Source organism: Herpailurus yagouaroundi, unplaced genomic scaffold (genome assembly GCF_014898765.1).
Source record: "Herpailurus yagouaroundi ecotype Mexico unplaced genomic scaffold, PumYag 164, whole genome shotgun sequence".
NCBI lineage: Eukaryota > Metazoa > Chordata > Mammalia > Carnivora > Felidae > Herpailurus > Herpailurus yagouaroundi.
This window is the reverse complement of record NW_024412405.1, coordinates 2,575,711-2,591,587: the sequence shown is the minus strand read 5'-3', so window position 1 is coordinate 2,591,587 and position 15,877 is coordinate 2,575,711. Positions and strand designations below refer to the sequence as shown.

The 15,877-nt window shown below is 50.0% G+C and overlaps 2 protein-coding genes across 4 annotated transcripts in view; one reads left to right on the top strand and one right to left on the bottom strand.

The window, feature by feature from the left end:
- Positions 1-10,139, bottom strand: part of CARS2 (cysteinyl-tRNA synthetase 2, mitochondrial) — a 45,151-nt gene extending 35,012 nt beyond the window's left edge. Inside the window, exons 1-3 of one of the 3 annotated variants that reach the window (XM_040487081.1) lie at positions 9,865-10,139; positions 9,556-9,606; positions 4,541-4,658 (exon numbers count right to left, since the gene is read on the bottom strand). In XM_040487081.1, the coding sequence (XP_040343015.1) occupies positions 4,541-4,658; positions 9,556-9,606; positions 9,865-10,076 (381 nt within the window). In that variant the 5' untranslated portion in view covers positions 10,077-10,139. The remainder of the gene's footprint in view (positions 1-4,540; positions 4,659-9,555; positions 9,607-9,864) is intronic. The other 2 variants (XM_040487079.1, XM_040487080.1) reach the window with 2 other exon arrangements.
- Positions 10,140-14,982: 4,843 nt separating this feature from the next.
- ING1 (inhibitor of growth family member 1) overlaps positions 14,983-15,877 on the top strand; it is a 7,346-nt gene continuing 6,451 nt past the window's right edge. Inside the window, exon 1 of the mRNA XM_040487077.1 lies at positions 14,983-15,158. Within this exon, the coding sequence (XP_040343011.1) occupies positions 15,017-15,158 (142 nt within the window). The 5' untranslated portion in view covers positions 14,983-15,016. The remainder of the gene's footprint in view (positions 15,159-15,877) is intronic.

The window sequence follows — 15,877 nt, the reverse complement described above, 5'->3', positions numbered from 1 at the left end:
GCACACACACGCACAATGCACACAGCAGCACACATGCATGCACGCAGCTGCACACACACGCGCACAGCAGCACATGCACACACACGGCCACGCACACACGGCTGCACGTATACGTTCAAGGCCGCACACATGCACATGTGCACACAGCAGCACACACACGCACAGCTGCACACACATGCACACGCACACATGCGCACGGCTGCACACATGCACACGCGCACACACGCACAGCTGCACACATGCACACTCACGCACACGCCACACACACGCTCCTGTAACGACCTAGCAAGTACCACACTGCAAACACGCAACCCCTCTTCCGCCTGTGGCTTCTCCAGCTCACACGCACGAGCCCAGAGGGCATGGTTCGGAAATGTTGAGTGACAGTGAATTGTAAGGGGAATATCAATCCATTGCCGGCTTTGCAGGGAGGAGTGGAATCATATTCTAAAAGTAAAGTTTTTAAATTTGATTTTTAGGCAGCTGGTCATCCCACTACCATTGGGCTGGCACTGCTCCCCCCCCGCCCCCCCCCCCCCCCAGCAAACCGTAGGACGCAGGTGCTGAAACAGCGTCCTAGTCCCGTGATTTCAGATTCCTGTCCAGCTCACCCTGACCATCATAAACCATTTCAAGCTGGTTCTCCCCCTGGCAAGGGCCCCACTGCTCGGGCCTTGGCACTCACGCTGAGCGTCCAGCCTTCCTCCCAAAAAGAAGAGCAACAGGGGCCGGTGTTCTTGAAGCACAGAAAGAACACCTTTGGCTTAAGTCTCTATGCCACATTCATTACGAGTTTTCTTACAAACGGTGACTATGCAGATGTATCATCTTCCTCTGGAAATTCTCACCCCAGAAACCCGTCTGTGGTTTTTATCCCCGACAAACTGTAACACTGAGCCAAAAATTAAAGTCAAGGGAGTGATTCAGAAAAGCATGTTATAATTTAAAATATTTTAAAAGTGCTGGAGCAGATGGCACGAAGAATACCGCCGTCACCTAAAAAGGTTGCACTGGATAAAAGACAGCCTTTTTTGCGAGATACTAAAAAACAAATAGATGTTTTCATAACCATGCTTCAGATACGTGCTTTATCATCCTACAGATATATCTTGAAGAGATCTACCCAGTGCCACATTAGCATCCTATGACGGGACGAGTATGGAAATTCTCAGGGGTCAAAAATTAAGCGCTCTCTGCATACAGAATCTTTCAGCCAATTCTACCAGCCTGTTCATAGTGTAAGTAGAAGATGATTTTTTTGTTGTTGTTTTTGGTTTATTTTGAGACAGAGAGAGAGAGAGTGAGCACACGCGGGAGAGGAGCAGAGACAGAAGGAGGGGGAGGGAGGGAGAGAGAGGGAGAGAGAAAGAGAGAATCCCAAGCAGGCTCTGCATGGTCAGCACAGAGCCTGACTTGGGGCTTGATCCCACGAACCATGAGATCATGACTTGAGCTGAGATCAAGAGTCAGACACTTAACCGAATGAGGCATGCCTGTGCCCTTAAGTATAACACAATTCTTTGACACACGCTGCCTCCTCATGGTATCTGTGAAATCCTCTAACTTCCCTCTAGCTGCGTTTACCCCCGCTGCCGCCCCTCCTGGGACATGTGTCCCGTCACCCACTTGGCTAACCAACCCCCACCCCTTCCCCTGGGACCCTCCAGAGCCTGACCGTCTCCACCCAGGCCTTTCAGGTCGAGGTTTCCACCCCCGATTTTGCAGATTCATAGCAGAGCCCGATTCATCAAGTTCAGGGACCCATTTGGGCTGTCAGGTGCCCACTGAGGGTAAGGATGGAGGAAACACTCACAGCGTCACCTTCCTCCTTAACCGACCTGCATTTCCAAACGCCTCGTGCTGCCGTGTTCCAAGTACGTGCTCACGACGTCAGAGACCACGGATTTCTGGGTGCCATCTCCATTCTGAACACAGGCCTTCCTGCTCAGCCCCTGCTGAGCGCCTGCCCAGGCCAGCCTCCGCTCCTAGCACATTCCAGACAACAGCACAGCTCCCTGCCCCCCGCCCCTCCCCAGGCCAGCTCCTTTGCTCAAAAGCTTCACTCTAGAATCAGAAGGCTGTGCCCCCAGCGAGGTGGCTGAGCACGCACTCAAGTCACACAGTCCTGGGGAAGCCACTCCAAGCCCCTCCTCCTGTGGGGTCAGCCAGCTGTCACAGAGCGGTACGTGCCCGGGGACCCCTCGCCCCTGCCTTCCCTGCTGTCCTCTCACGTCTGCCCCTCACTGCAGCTCCCGACGAAGGGATGGCTCCCCGCGTCTGCACGGCCTTGGCTGGACCAGGGGGACACCTGACCCCAGCGGCAGAGACAGAATGGAAGCCACCAGGGCACCAGGGACGGTGACCCAGGCCGGCCTGCCGGCTCTCCGCTCCCAGCCTGCGGTATCGTCTTTCTGTCACCGAACGTGCAGCCAGTGTCCCGGGACTCAACCCTGTTCTGACACTAACTGTGGGTCAGCGGGCTAACCTCCTCCAGGGAGTCATTTCTGAATTCCGGGGCGGTTTGATGGATTTCCCTTTGGTCCCCCATCCTGGCTAGAAGATGAGCCATGTGACACACGAGCATCCCTCTGTGGGATCGTCTGCCTCACAGGGGACACAAGCTCCGTGCAGCCAGGAAGGGTCTCCCTCACCTCCATGGGCACAAAGCCAGGCGGAGGTCTGACCCCTGGTGGCTCGATACACCCTCGGGGACAGTTCTGGAAATGGAGATTGAGTCTACCGTAGGGGAACACGGCACACCGGCTAAGCTGCCCCCTGGCCAACCCAGCTGTGCCGAGGGACGCGAGGAAACACATTTAAAGCCGGAGCCCAAGTTCAGTGCCGCTGGTAAACGCTCTGAGTGGCCCAACTCTTAGAAGAAAAGCCTTATCAAAGAACCCACTCCTCCTTCAACCAGAAATTCCATTTTGGGAAAAGTATTTAGTGAAACAAGACATTATGGAAAAAAGACATTAACAGTAGCCCTATCTTTAACAGCTATAAACGACGCAGCCCAGACGGGGAGCTGCTGCATAGCCCCCTGCATGGAATGCTGTCGAGTTGTTAAAAAGGCAAATTGGGGGGCGCCCGGCTGGCTCAGTCAGAGCGTGCGACTCTTTTTTTTTTTTCAACATTTATTTATTTTTGGGACAGAGAGAGACAGAGCATGAATGGGGGAGGGGCAGAGAGAGAGGGAGACACAGAATCGGAAACAGGCTCCAGGCTCCGAGCCATCAGCCCAGAGCCTGACGCGGGGCTCGAACTCACGGACCGCGAGATCGTGACCTGGCTGAAGTCGGACGCTTAACCGACTGCGCCACCCAGGCGCCCCAAGAGCGTGCGACTCTTAATCTCAGGGTCGTGACATCGAGCCCCATGTCAGGTGTAGAGATTTCTTAAGTAAATAAAAGTTACAAAAAAAAAAAAAAGGCAAGTTGTGAGAAACAGGGAGATGTGGTTTCTAGAAAATAAGTTTGACTATGGAAACACTTCAGAGTCCAAAACTAAGAACGGTAAATAAATTATGATACGTCCATGTGATGGAATGTTACGAGGCTATTTTTTTTTTTTAATTTTTTTTTTCAACGTTTATTTATTTTTTTGGGACAGAGAGAGACAGAGCATGAATGGGGGAGGGGCAGAGAGAGAGGGAGACACAGAGTCGGAAACAGGCTCCAGGCTCTGAGCCATCAGCCCAGAGCCTGACGCGGGGCTCGAACTCACGGACCGCGAGATCGTGACCTAGCTGAAGTCGGACGCTTAACCGACTGCGCCACCCAGGCGCCCCAATTATGAGGCTATTTAAAAATGCTCGAGAATATTTAAGAACGTGAAGAAAATTCTCAAAATACACTAAGTGGAGGAAGCAGACTATAAAACATTATAAGCTGGTTTCCTAAAGAAAAAAAATAGCACATACAGTGTTCAGTACATACATACATCTTCTAAAACAACAGGAATGTCACATGCTCTGTGTAGGCTTTTGAACAGATTGGACCATTTAACAATGCTTTACAGATCTTTAGAGATAATTGTTAAAGTTGCTAATTATGACAAGCAGAAGAGACAAACCTTTGAAAGTCGACTTTTAAAAATTTAACTATAATATTTAACTTCAACCCCTCAGTTAAAACCTCCCCCCAAAAAACTTCCCCTAAATACCGTATGAGTTGTAAGTGCCCCGTTCGCTTCACACATAGCAGGTGGGAAAATTCAGCCTCCCATGAGCTCAGTTTCTCTAGCCCAAAGCGGCCCTTGACTTCCCTCTGCACAGGAGGCTGGGGGGCCGAGGGGCCAGGAAAAGGATGAGGTTCAAGCAGGAGACCGGGACAGAGCGAGACTCGGCATCAAAGGCTTTGGCGACCAGAATCGAACAGGCCTCTTTTACCGGGACAGGGATTCCTCTGAGAACCTGTCAGCACATCCTCGCTCGGTCGCACACGGACAGTGAGACATAAAACACACGTGTGCAACAGCCACGGCACTGCCACGCAGGGATCAGAACACTCACACGATCAACATGGTCGTCGTCGACGCTTACCTCACCGGCTCTTTTGATGATTTTATCATCCACGTCCGTGATTCCCATCACCATGATGATGTTGCATCCGAAAACCCTCGTGAGGATCCTTCGAATGATATCGAATCTAACATATGAGCTGCAAGGAAGTAAGTATTAGGGCGTCTTTAATGCAGAAAATCACCGCTGTGATCTTTAAAACGGAGCGCCTTACATTTTAACAGGCTGCCACAGAGCAGTCGGGTGTGTGACAGAACGGACAGCTCACGTGCAGCTAGGAGAAGGGCCCACACGGGTCCTCGCGAGAAACTAACAAAGGCATCCCCTCAATGTCAGGTGCAGTATTAGCACTTTTAACGTTGGAGCTGGTAAGTGCGCTTACATCCATTGGATTGTATAAAAATTCACCGCTGATACAATGGCACTAGGTGGTTAAACTACAGAGAGCTGTTACCATCCAGTTCATGTTCTAGAGTAACTGTAATGTTTCGCTATGGCAAAACAGCAGTAACAACAAACCGAGGCAAGTACGATGAAAGCTGTACGATGTCACTCCTAAAGAACGTGTAAAACTATCATAGAATATTAACACATCGGCTTATCCGTGGGCTACACTGGGGCAACTCAAACTTATAAAACCAAAAGGGTTCAAGAGCCATTTAAAATGTCAAGAATCTGGAGGTGCCCGGTGGCTCAGTCAGTTGAATGTCCAACTCTTGATTTGGGCTCAGGTCATGATGTCACATTTTGGGAGTTCAAGCCCCGCGTCAGGCTCTGTGCTGACAGCATGGAGCCTGCTTGGGATTCTCTCTCTCTCTCCCCCTCTCTCTGCCCCTCCCTAGCTTGCGCTCACGCGCTCTCTCTCTCTCTCTCAAAAAAATATATAAACATAAAAAAAATTTTAAATGTCAAGAATCTGGCTTCACACTCTGGAAAACAGTATGGCGTTTCCTCAAAAAAATGAAAATAGAACTACCTTACGACCCAGCAATCGCACTACTAGGTATTTACCCAAGGGTTACAGGAGTCCTGTTTTGAAGGGACACATGCACCCCCATGTTTATAGCAGCACTATCAACAATAGCCAAAGTATGGAAAGAGCCCAAACGTCCATCGATGGATGAATGGATAAAGAAGATGTGGTATATATATATACACAATGGAGTATTACTCAACAATCAAAATGAATGGAAATCTTGCCATTTGCAACTACGTGGATGGAACTGGATGGCATTATGATAAGTGAAATTGGTCAAAGACAATATCATATGACTTCACTCACATGTGGAATTTAAGATATAAAACAGATGAACATGGGGAAAGGGAAGGAAAAATAAGATAAAGACAGGGAGGCGGACAAGACATAAGAAACTCTTAAATTCACAGGCGCCTGGGTGGCTCAGTCAGTTGAACGTCTGACTTTGGGTCAGGTCACGATCTCATGGATTGTGGGTTTCAGCCCTGTGTCGGGCTCTGTGCTGACAGCTCAGAGCCTGGAGCCTGCTTCGGATTCTGTGTCTCTCTCTCTCTCTGCCCCTCCCCCCAGCTCACACTCAGTCTCTCTCTCAAAAATAAACATTAAAAAAATAGAGAGAGAGAGAGACTTAAATACAGAGAACAAACTGAGGGTTGCTGGAGGGGAGGTGGGTAGGGGGACGGGCTAAATGGGTAAGGGGCATTCAGGAAGACACTTGCTGGGATGAGCACTGGGTGTTATAAGTAGGGGATGAATCACTGGAATCTACTCCTGAAATCATTATTGCACTAAACGCCAACTAACTTGGATATAAATTGCAAAAAGAATCTGGCTTCTCGTAAAAGCAACCTTAAAGCTCAAGGTCAGGTAGTCTCACGCTCATCTGTCATCCGCACAACCTCTCTAAGTTCCAAACATCCTTTTCCCTCGAAGACGAGCCCTGTTATCACACCCCTTGGGCTTGCCACACCCCCACTCCCTGAACGCAGCTTGGGTGACAAAGCGATGTCAGAAACTCCTTGCCAAGATATTTAATCATTTGAAGGCTTGAACTGCTTACTCAGAAACTGGGCAAAATCCCACCACCCCAAGGGGTTGTTGGACGCGATCCTGAGGCCTGTGCAGCACGAGTTCCTACAGGCGTCACCATGCCCTTCCTGCGGCTTGAGCAGGGAAAGACCCTACAAGCAGTGAGATTTCAGAGAAAAAGTAAGAAGCACAAAGTGAAAAGAGTCACATGCTTGGCTCTGAGGAGTTTAAGGGCTTCATGGCACTGAGGCCACAGGTGCATGACTCCCCCAGGGGCCACTCCATGTCCACAATGTCAGCCCCTTCCCAGCATGTCCCTGTCTGTAGCTGGGGGATCACAGCACCATCATCCGGTGCCGTTAGGGCGTTACAGTGGCTGGTGTTTGCAGAGCATTTAGAGCAGAGCCTGGCACACAGCAAGAGCAGGTGTTGTGTCTGTTAACTACACGTCTTTCTTTCTTTTTCTTTTTTAAGTAAACTCTATGCCCAAGGTGGGGCTTGAACTCACAACCCTGAGATCAAGAGTCGCAAACACATACTGACTGAGCCAGCCAGGTGCCCGGTACACGTCTTTTTCAGTAGAGGCCAGTGTGGCTACCTGGGGAGGAAGGTGGGGAGACGTGAGCCTGGACGGTAAGTCGGGACAGGCTTATAGAACTGCAGAGACGACCTCAAGACTTCGAACTTTACCTTAGGGGCAGTGGAGCCAGGCCTGCCCCTCCCTGCCTGTACGACCTCATATCTTCAGAATCTTGTAGTTCTTAGATTTTCCACCCCCAGGGACATCCTGAAGGACTCCTGAAGAATGGGTTCTGTCTCCCAGCCCAGCCTTCCCTAGCGGTTATCCTTGAGGGGAGTGGGGGGCGGGGGGGAGAGACTGACGAACGGGGCGCTGGGGAGGCTTCTAGGCTGTCGGTAACATGTCTCCCTCTAAGAGCCATGAACACTTCATTCCGCTGTACACTTAACATTTGTACTCTTTTCTCTATTTGTAAGGGCAAGTACAAATTATAATCAAGAGGCTTGGTTCTCCTAGCTGAAAATAAGGAAACAGGCTCTCCCCCCACCGCCCCTTTCTTTGAGAAATTCCTCAGTCCTTCTAAAATGGATGTAAGGAGCACCTGGGTGGGTCGGTTGGTCGAGCACCTGACTCTTCATTTGGGTTCAGGTCATGATCCCAAGGTGGTGGGATTGAGCCCCGTGCCAGGGTCTGCGCTGAGTGTGGAGACTGCTTAAGATTCTGTCCCTCCCTCTGCCCACTCCCAGGCACACATGTGTGCTCTAAAATTAAAAAAAAAAAAAAAAAAAAAAAAGTTTGTTTTAATTTTTATGAAATGTTTTATGTAGATGGTTTTAATGGCTAAGGAAGCCTCTGTTGAGTCCCACGACCAAAAAACTCTCAAGGACCCGAGAGCCACCTTTTTTTTTTAAAGTTTCAGATATTATTTTTTTTTTAAATGTTTCCTTTTTTTTGAGAGAGCGTGCATGAGCAGGGGAGGGGCAGAAGATCTGAAATGGGCTCCATGCTGACAGCAGTGAGCCTGATGTGGGGCTCACAAACTGCAAGATCTTGACCTGAGCCAAAGTCGGACGCTCAACTGACTGAACCACCCAGGCGCTCTGAGTTTCAGGTATTTATTAATCAGTGTAAACCCCAACATGACACACTAACGTAATCTCGTGCATGCAGAGGGGAAAGGTTTCCTGGGCAAGTGGAAAATTGTGTGGATGGCTTCTAGAAGACCTTCGGTCTAAGCAGCTTTATAGTGAAACATTTCCTTTCTTCAGTTTGCGGCATCAATGCTCAGTAAACAGAACTTGTATTGATCACTGGGACCCCGTTTGTTTGCTAACATCCATCAGAGCTAAGAGCCACCCTTCTGAAATAAAGTCATCAAGGAAGGAAGGGGGATGGGCCGGACGTGTCATCTGGCTGCACGTCACAAACCCCACCTGATCTCACAAGTGTCACCCACCTGGCTCTATGAGATTGAGAGTTCTGTCTTTGCAATCCTGTTAGCGGGCTGCCTGTGACCACGTCCCGTTCTGATTTAATGTTACTCAACAATAAACTTTGCTTTCTCTTCTGCCTTTGTGGAGAGGTTTTTCCAGGTTGGGAAGAGTTCTTGTTTTTTAATACTTCCCCAACATATTTCATACTTCAATAAAGAGGTCAAGATATGCTTTTTACAAGTAACGCTGTTAGCCCACAGTGAAGGAAGAAAGGATTCCCACACCACTGATGTTAACAAAACACAAAAAATGCTCCAAACTTCCTGGGTGATACATGATTTTCTAAAAAGTGTAATGAGTACAGGTAGCTTTCCACTTTTAGTCTAGGTCTGAAACACAACAAGTTTAAAACACGAATGAGAGAACATAGAAAGTATTAGGAAAAGTGCAATTCTGACAAAGGTAGGCAGGAGTGCAGCTGATGGTTAGCAGGTTGAGAAAGTGAGTACCTGGGAGATCAGAGACACCAGGCTCCAGGCTTCCTGAATGTGTGACCTCGGGGAAGTTCCTCACACTAACTGTGAAGTCCCCACCACGCGTCACACTTCAGGCACTCTGCAAGCAGCACTGTATGGGCGTTATTTCAAAAAATTGTGCAGGTTGAAAAAAGACGGATACAATTATCGTCCCCATCGCAAAGATAAAGAAAGCAGGACTCAAGGTAATAAAGTGGCTTGTCCAAAGTTGGAAAGAAGATAGTGGGGCCAGAAATAACTCACCAGCTGACTCCTAACCCCTGGAATGGCCTCATTGCATTAAACATCTAATTCCAAAACAGGTCATTTATCACTGCTCCTCATTGCCTCCCTCAGTTTCCTCACCTGTGAAATGGGCATGAGCGCTTAGAACTACTACAAGAACGAAATGAGAGACTGTTAACAGGTGTGCTTCCCACAGCACCAGGACTATATTCGGTATTAAGCTGCCACTTGAGAAATGGAAAAAACCTGCAAAAGGCTCTTTCTTTCCAAAATAAAGGGTCGCTTGAAGCGTGAAAAATCAAACTGGGGTCACTCACCAAGCATGGCCAAGGTGTGCATGATCATAGACAGTTGGTCCACAGCTATACCTAGGAACACAGTTACAATCCGTCACGTGAATCATACTTGCAAGAAAGGACACCACATTCTCAGGGTATCATAGAACCACGTTTGGGGGATTCCCAGCCCAAGCCTGTCAAGTACCCGTGACTACAGCACAGTATCTCCAATTGTGCCGCCACGCACTTGTCACTTACTGAATGCTTTCCACCTGAGAACCTTCCGACGCACAGTCCTTCCCGCCCCTGGTCCCCAGCACCCCGGTCCCCCAGGTCCCCGGCGGCTACCAGGAGGCGGCGTCCGCGCTGCCCACGATCAAGGGGTCCTTCCTCCGGGTAAGGCTGTTGTACACCTTGACGCCCGTGTCGTGGCCCGCCGGCTGCAGCCAGCCCTGCCCGCGCGTCCCCGACGCCGCCCGCTCCGGACCGGGCCAGGCCCCCAGGCCCAGCGCCGCCCGCAGAAGCTGGGGCCCCACGCCCGCCCCGCACGCTCGCAGCATGGCCTGCCCGCGCGCGGCTCGGAGCCTGGGGACCTGCGGCCGCGGGACAGGCTCGCCACGCCCATCCGGGAGGGACTCGCACTGGGGCCGCCCACCCGGAAGAGGGCCTCCAGATCCCGCCTACCCCGGAAAAGGCTTTCCGTGACCTGTCCAACCCAGAACGGCGGACGCCCAGGCCCCGCCCAACCCGGAAAAGGATCTGACCACGCCACGCCCATCCCGGAAGGGGTCGCAGCCCTGCCCGCCCATTCCGGAAGATGACCTGCCTCGGCCTTGTCAACCCCCGAAGACGGGGTCAGGAAGCGGCCGCGGCGCCTCCCACAGGCCTGTGTGGCGCCTGCTGTGGCGCTGGGGGCGGGGCGCGGCGCGGGCGCGGGAGGAGGTAGGAAGAGGCGCTCCTTCGCGTCGGAGGAGAGGGCCCTTCTTCTCCCTGGAGCCCGTCGTGCGGGCTGTGCGCTGACGAATTAGGGCCGGTGCCCACCTCCCGCCCGTGCCGGAGTTCACCGTGCGGGCACCCGCCTCCGGCTTCTCGCCGGTTCAGGAAGCACGTCTCACCCCAACACAACACGCAGCACATCAGCACCCCAACGCAGCACGTCTGCACCCCAACACAGCACGTTTGTGCCCCAGCGCACACACAGCAAACACATCACCTCAACACAGAACGTCTGCACCCCAACACAGCAACGTATGATCCCAATGTGCACAAGGCACGTGTGCACCCCAGCACAGCATACTGATACCCCAAGACGCACACAGCACGTCTCCACTTAACAGCACAAGGCACACTTGCACCCCAAGACAGCATTCTGTCTCCGGATGCAAGACCAAAGCTTGGAAACCGCCCCATTCATCAAGTGCCAGTATTGGGAAGTGTCTACTTGGGATTCATTAAGGTTAAACATTCTGTATCATCTCCTCTCGAGAACAAAAACAATCTGAATTGCGGTTTCAGTGGGACTTTTAAAAGGCGGATTCATTTGAAGTCGCTTTCATATTGTCTTGACAAAAGTACCCTTACTGATGTCTTGCAAAACAATGTCTCAAAAAAGAGAAAGAGAAAGGAAAGAAATCCCCTTTGTTTTTACATTCCTCAAAACCGCACAGAGGTCCCTAAGTTTTTTTTTTCTTTTCTTTCCTTTTTTTGGTTTGTTTTGGTCATTCAGTTGAAAGGAAAATTCTTAACCAGAGACAAAATGGTATGTTCCTTATTTTTTTCTTTCTTTCAAGATCCCTGAAGTCTAATTCTGCAATTCTGCTTCAAGCTCAATTGTAGTCCAACGTCAACTCTGTTCTAATGCATAGTGCTGAAGCCTTAGAACCTGTGGTTGAGAATTAGGCGACTTCTCCCTCAGTGCTAAGCGCAGGCTCCCTGACTCCTCAAAGTCCTACTGGCACGGTATCCCTCCCTTGCTCTCTGCATCCCTATTTTGGTTCCTTTGTTACTGTCTCTTATTTGTAGTACAATGTGTATATTTTTCTGAGTACTTGAGATTGTAAATTTTTTTGAACTCTCTCACTGTAAGCAGATTAAATTCGGCAAAGGGTTGCTGAATTACTCTGTGAAATCCACCTGTTGTGCCTGTGGGAGGAAATCTGGGCAGTAAAATATCTGCTAGGGAAAGCTCTGGTCCAGATATTAGATGTGCCGGTAAAAGAGGAAAATGAACAAAAGGCAATCTGTGACAACACACGGAATTCACGGGAAAGGCTAGAAGTTTTGAAAACAGATTTAGTGACACTGAAGACCAAATCCTGCACATGAATCTGTATAGCTGGCATGTTTGAATTGGCCATAGAAAAGACATGACTTTGAAATGAACAATGGGATCTTCTGTCTTCAGAAAACCGGTCGTGTAATATGTTCAGCCCTAACTGGCAGCAATTCTATTTTTTCTTAAGTCTTCCGGAAATCATCAAAACTATGATAAGCATAACCCTCTATTTAATGATACAGAATAATTAAAATATGATTAATTATGAATAATTAAAATACAACTCCTTTTGCAGGTTGAATATTCAGGTATAGTAAAAATGACTGGAAAGATTAGCAAATATATTCCCAAAAAAGAGAATCCTGTTAATTTGGAGGGACTCCTCCTCACGCTGGGTCAGAACAAAGAAGTATATTAGAATTAATGATTTCAGGGGCACCTGCTTGGCTCAGCGGGTTAAGCGTCCTACTCTTGATTTCGGCTCAGGTCATGATCTCATGGTTCATGGGTTTGGGCTTTGCAGTGTGGAGGCTGCTTGGGATTCTCTCTCTCTCCCTCTCTTTCTGCCCTTCTCCTGCTTGCTCGCTTTCTCTCTCTCTCAAAAAAAAAAAAAAAAAAAAAAAAAAAGAAATAATGATCTCAAAGTATCTTGAACGCCATTTCCTAGTCCTTAATGACAACCAAAAATGTAGTTCTCAGTAATACCTTTGCTTTCAAGGCCAAGTCTTGCAAACCCATAGTAGGGTAGATAAGGTAGCACAGTGTTTAAGGTATTTCAAGTTTGAAATAAATGTGTTAGCATGTATTTTTTAAGCACCTGAAAAGAAACAAAAACTGTATGTTCACTTCTGATTTTATTCTCCCATGAGTTTGAGTATCACCAGTTAAACTAGAAATATAATTCAGAAAAAAAATTTAATATCCATCTTGCAACACACCCCAAAGAGCAGAACTAAAACAGCCAGGGTTCTTCGATGTATTTTCAGAATTACTTTTCCTTAGTAGTGTATTTAAAATGCACGATCATAGTTACGTTTTAGCCATTGGTCTTCTAACCTTGTTCAGAAAACTGTTAAGTCATTGTTATGTTTTTTTAAGAACTTTATAAAGCTAGTAAAATATTTTCTGGCTTTTTAGCCCATAGGGTAAACTATCTTATAGAATGTAAGCTCCTTAGTCACTGCTGTATCCCCAGGGCCTAAGCAGTAGCTAGCACCTGGTTGGCACTCACGAAATATTTCTTGTTGAATGATTAAGATAACCTTTTGTTTCTGTGTCTGTGAAGACCATGGAAACATGAAAGGAATCATTATTCAGATAATATCGTGATTTTTAAAAAAGATAACCTAGTTCAGGGGCGCCTGGATGGCGCAGTGCGTTAAACTTCCGACTTGGGCTCAGGTCTCATGGTTTCTGAGTTTGAGCCCCCAACAGGCTCTGTGCTGACAGCTCAGAGCCTGGAACCTGCTTTGGATTATATGTCTTCTCTTTCTACCCCTCCCCCGCTCCCCCCTCCCCCTCTCCCTGTCTCTCAAAAATAAATAAACATTTAAAAAAAAATTTTTTTTAAGATACCCTAGTTCAAACTGGCTTATCCCTGGAAGCAGTAAATTATTTCTTACCTTTATTCTTAAATTCAGACAAACACTCATTCTAGAGCCAATAAATGCAAAGATCTACTAATAGTACTTTAAAATTTTTTGTCTGCTCTCAGAGAAAAGTAATTATTTTTTATTTTTTTTTTATTTTTTTTTCAACGTTTATTTATTTTTGGGACAGAGAGAGACAGAGCATGAACGGGGGAGGGTCAGAGAGAGAGGGAGACACAGAATCGGAAACAGGCTCCAGGCTCCGAGCCATCAGCCCAGAGCCTGACGCGGGGCTCGAACTCGCGGACCGCGAGATCGTGACCTGGCTGAAGTCGGACGCTTAACCGACTGCGCCACCCAGGCGCCCCGAAAATTAATTATTTTTTAGTGATTATTTTTCTTATTCAACTTTGTATCCTATATCCCACATACCATTTCTATTGCCACATAATGTCATAGTATTCAAGTCTTTTCGTGCAGACTAGTGGCCAATACATTTTGTTGTATAAAATGAAATGAAACTTCATCGTTTGCTTTAAACTGAGCCAAGACTGAAAGAAGTGTGAATCCATAAGTAAAATAACCATTTTCCCAATTATCAAAGCGAGCATTCTTTTGATGTGGGGAAGGGATGAAGGGGTTTAAGAGTGAAGATCGAATCTATTTACTTCAAAGTGCTACATTCTTCGTCGTTTATCACCGCAACAACGCTGGAACGAGAACCAACCATTTCAAAGACAAAACAGCTCAATGTAGTCTCATTTGCTCTACTGGCATCCCTCTCACGAAATGCCGTACGATCGCTGGAATGAGTACCACCGGATAACAACCTATTGTATAAAAGTTGGGCTGATCTGAAATATTAGTGGCTTACACACAGTAATTTATTTTTCTTTACTTTTTATTTAAAGATTTTATTTTTAAGTAATCTCTACACCCAACTTGGGGCTGGAACTCACTGCCTGGATGGAGATCAGGAGTCGCAGGCTCCACGGGCTGAGCCAGCCAGGCGCCCCTAACATACAGTAATTTAAAAATCGCCAATGGCCTGGCCTCTTGACAACATGCCTCCCTTCGCCGAGCACTCCCAGTTTGCACAGCAGTTGAGCGCCCGGGCTCGGAGTCTGTGGAGGAGCATCCCGCGGGATCCAGGGCACCTGCTCAGCCCGCAGAGACCGGGAGCAGGTAGAGTTGAGCCAGCTACACGGTCAGAGACCCCGACAGGACACCCCGCCCACCTGGGGGAAGGAAGCCTGCGAGCTGCACAGGACCGCTGCCTCGGAGGCCCGCCCCGGAGGCACTAGCGGTGGCCATAGAGGCCGGAGCCCCGAGGACAAAGGCGGAGCGCGGCCACGCCCACGGGGCGGGGCCTCTGCCGGAAGCGGCGGGCCTGCGCGCTGGTCCGTCGCCTAGGCAACGGGATCTTCTGCGCGGGGCTTTTCAGAAAACCCAAATCCGGGAGATTAGGGTGGGGAGAGAGGCCGTGGGGGGAGGGGAGAGGCCGAGATGGCAAGGGGAGCGGGTCCCGGACGCCTGCCCCGCCCCGATCTGAGTGGCCTTTCGAATAAGATCGGATCCCAGGGCACAGTCGGGATGGGGTCGGGATCGCCCGCCCTCTGCGGGAGCCCGGCTACGAATGCAACTCCCCTCTTGGGCCCCTTTGTCTCCAAGCCGCTCGGCACTGGGCTCCAGCCGGCGACACAAAGGGAAGGCGGTGAGGACCGCGCAGGCGCGCGAGCCGCTGAGGTTGCTGGGAGCGGTGGTCCGGCCGCCTAATGGTAGGTCTCCTCCCTCCCGGTCCGATGGCTTCCCTGGCCGTGCAAGTACGCATGCGCCACCACTTCCGCCCTGCACGGCGCGCCCCCTCCCTCCGCCCCCCGCGGGACGCGGGTTTCTCGTAGTAAGAGCGTGGGAGGGGTTATCCTCATTCGTCCCGCCTCTCCTTCGGTTTGATTGGGCTATTGAGGGATGGCGGCGAGCGGATTGGGTCTTGGCGTTGCCAGTCTGTTTCGGGCCTTACTTATGCCCGGCTGCACGGCGGGGCCCTGGAGAGTGAGGGGCTGGGTGTGTATAGGGAGGTGGCAACCCAGGCGAGCGATGGCCTCGGCGGCATTGGTTCCACGACTAAGTCGGTTCCGACCGGGTCTTCGGCGAGGCCGGCTGCTCCCCACGTTCCCCGGTGGGCGTGCACTGCCGCCCGACAGGCTCTGCTTCCAAGTGCGAAACTCCTAGTAAAGTTTGCGCTTCGCCCGCCGCCCCTGTTCCCGAGACCCCTTCCCCAGCCAAAGTGACAGACAAAGCCACACCCCCCGCGCGGCAGGGCCGGTGAGGGGCGTGATGCGGCGGGGGCGGGGCCCGCGGGGAGGGGGCCGTGGGGGGCGGGGCGCATGCGCGGTGCGGGGGGGCCGAATGTTTCCCAAGTGTTTGAAACTGGTATTTGGGTTCTCCACGTTGGACAAGTGCGGCGCGGCGGGCGGCGCGCGCCCCTTCCCGCGCT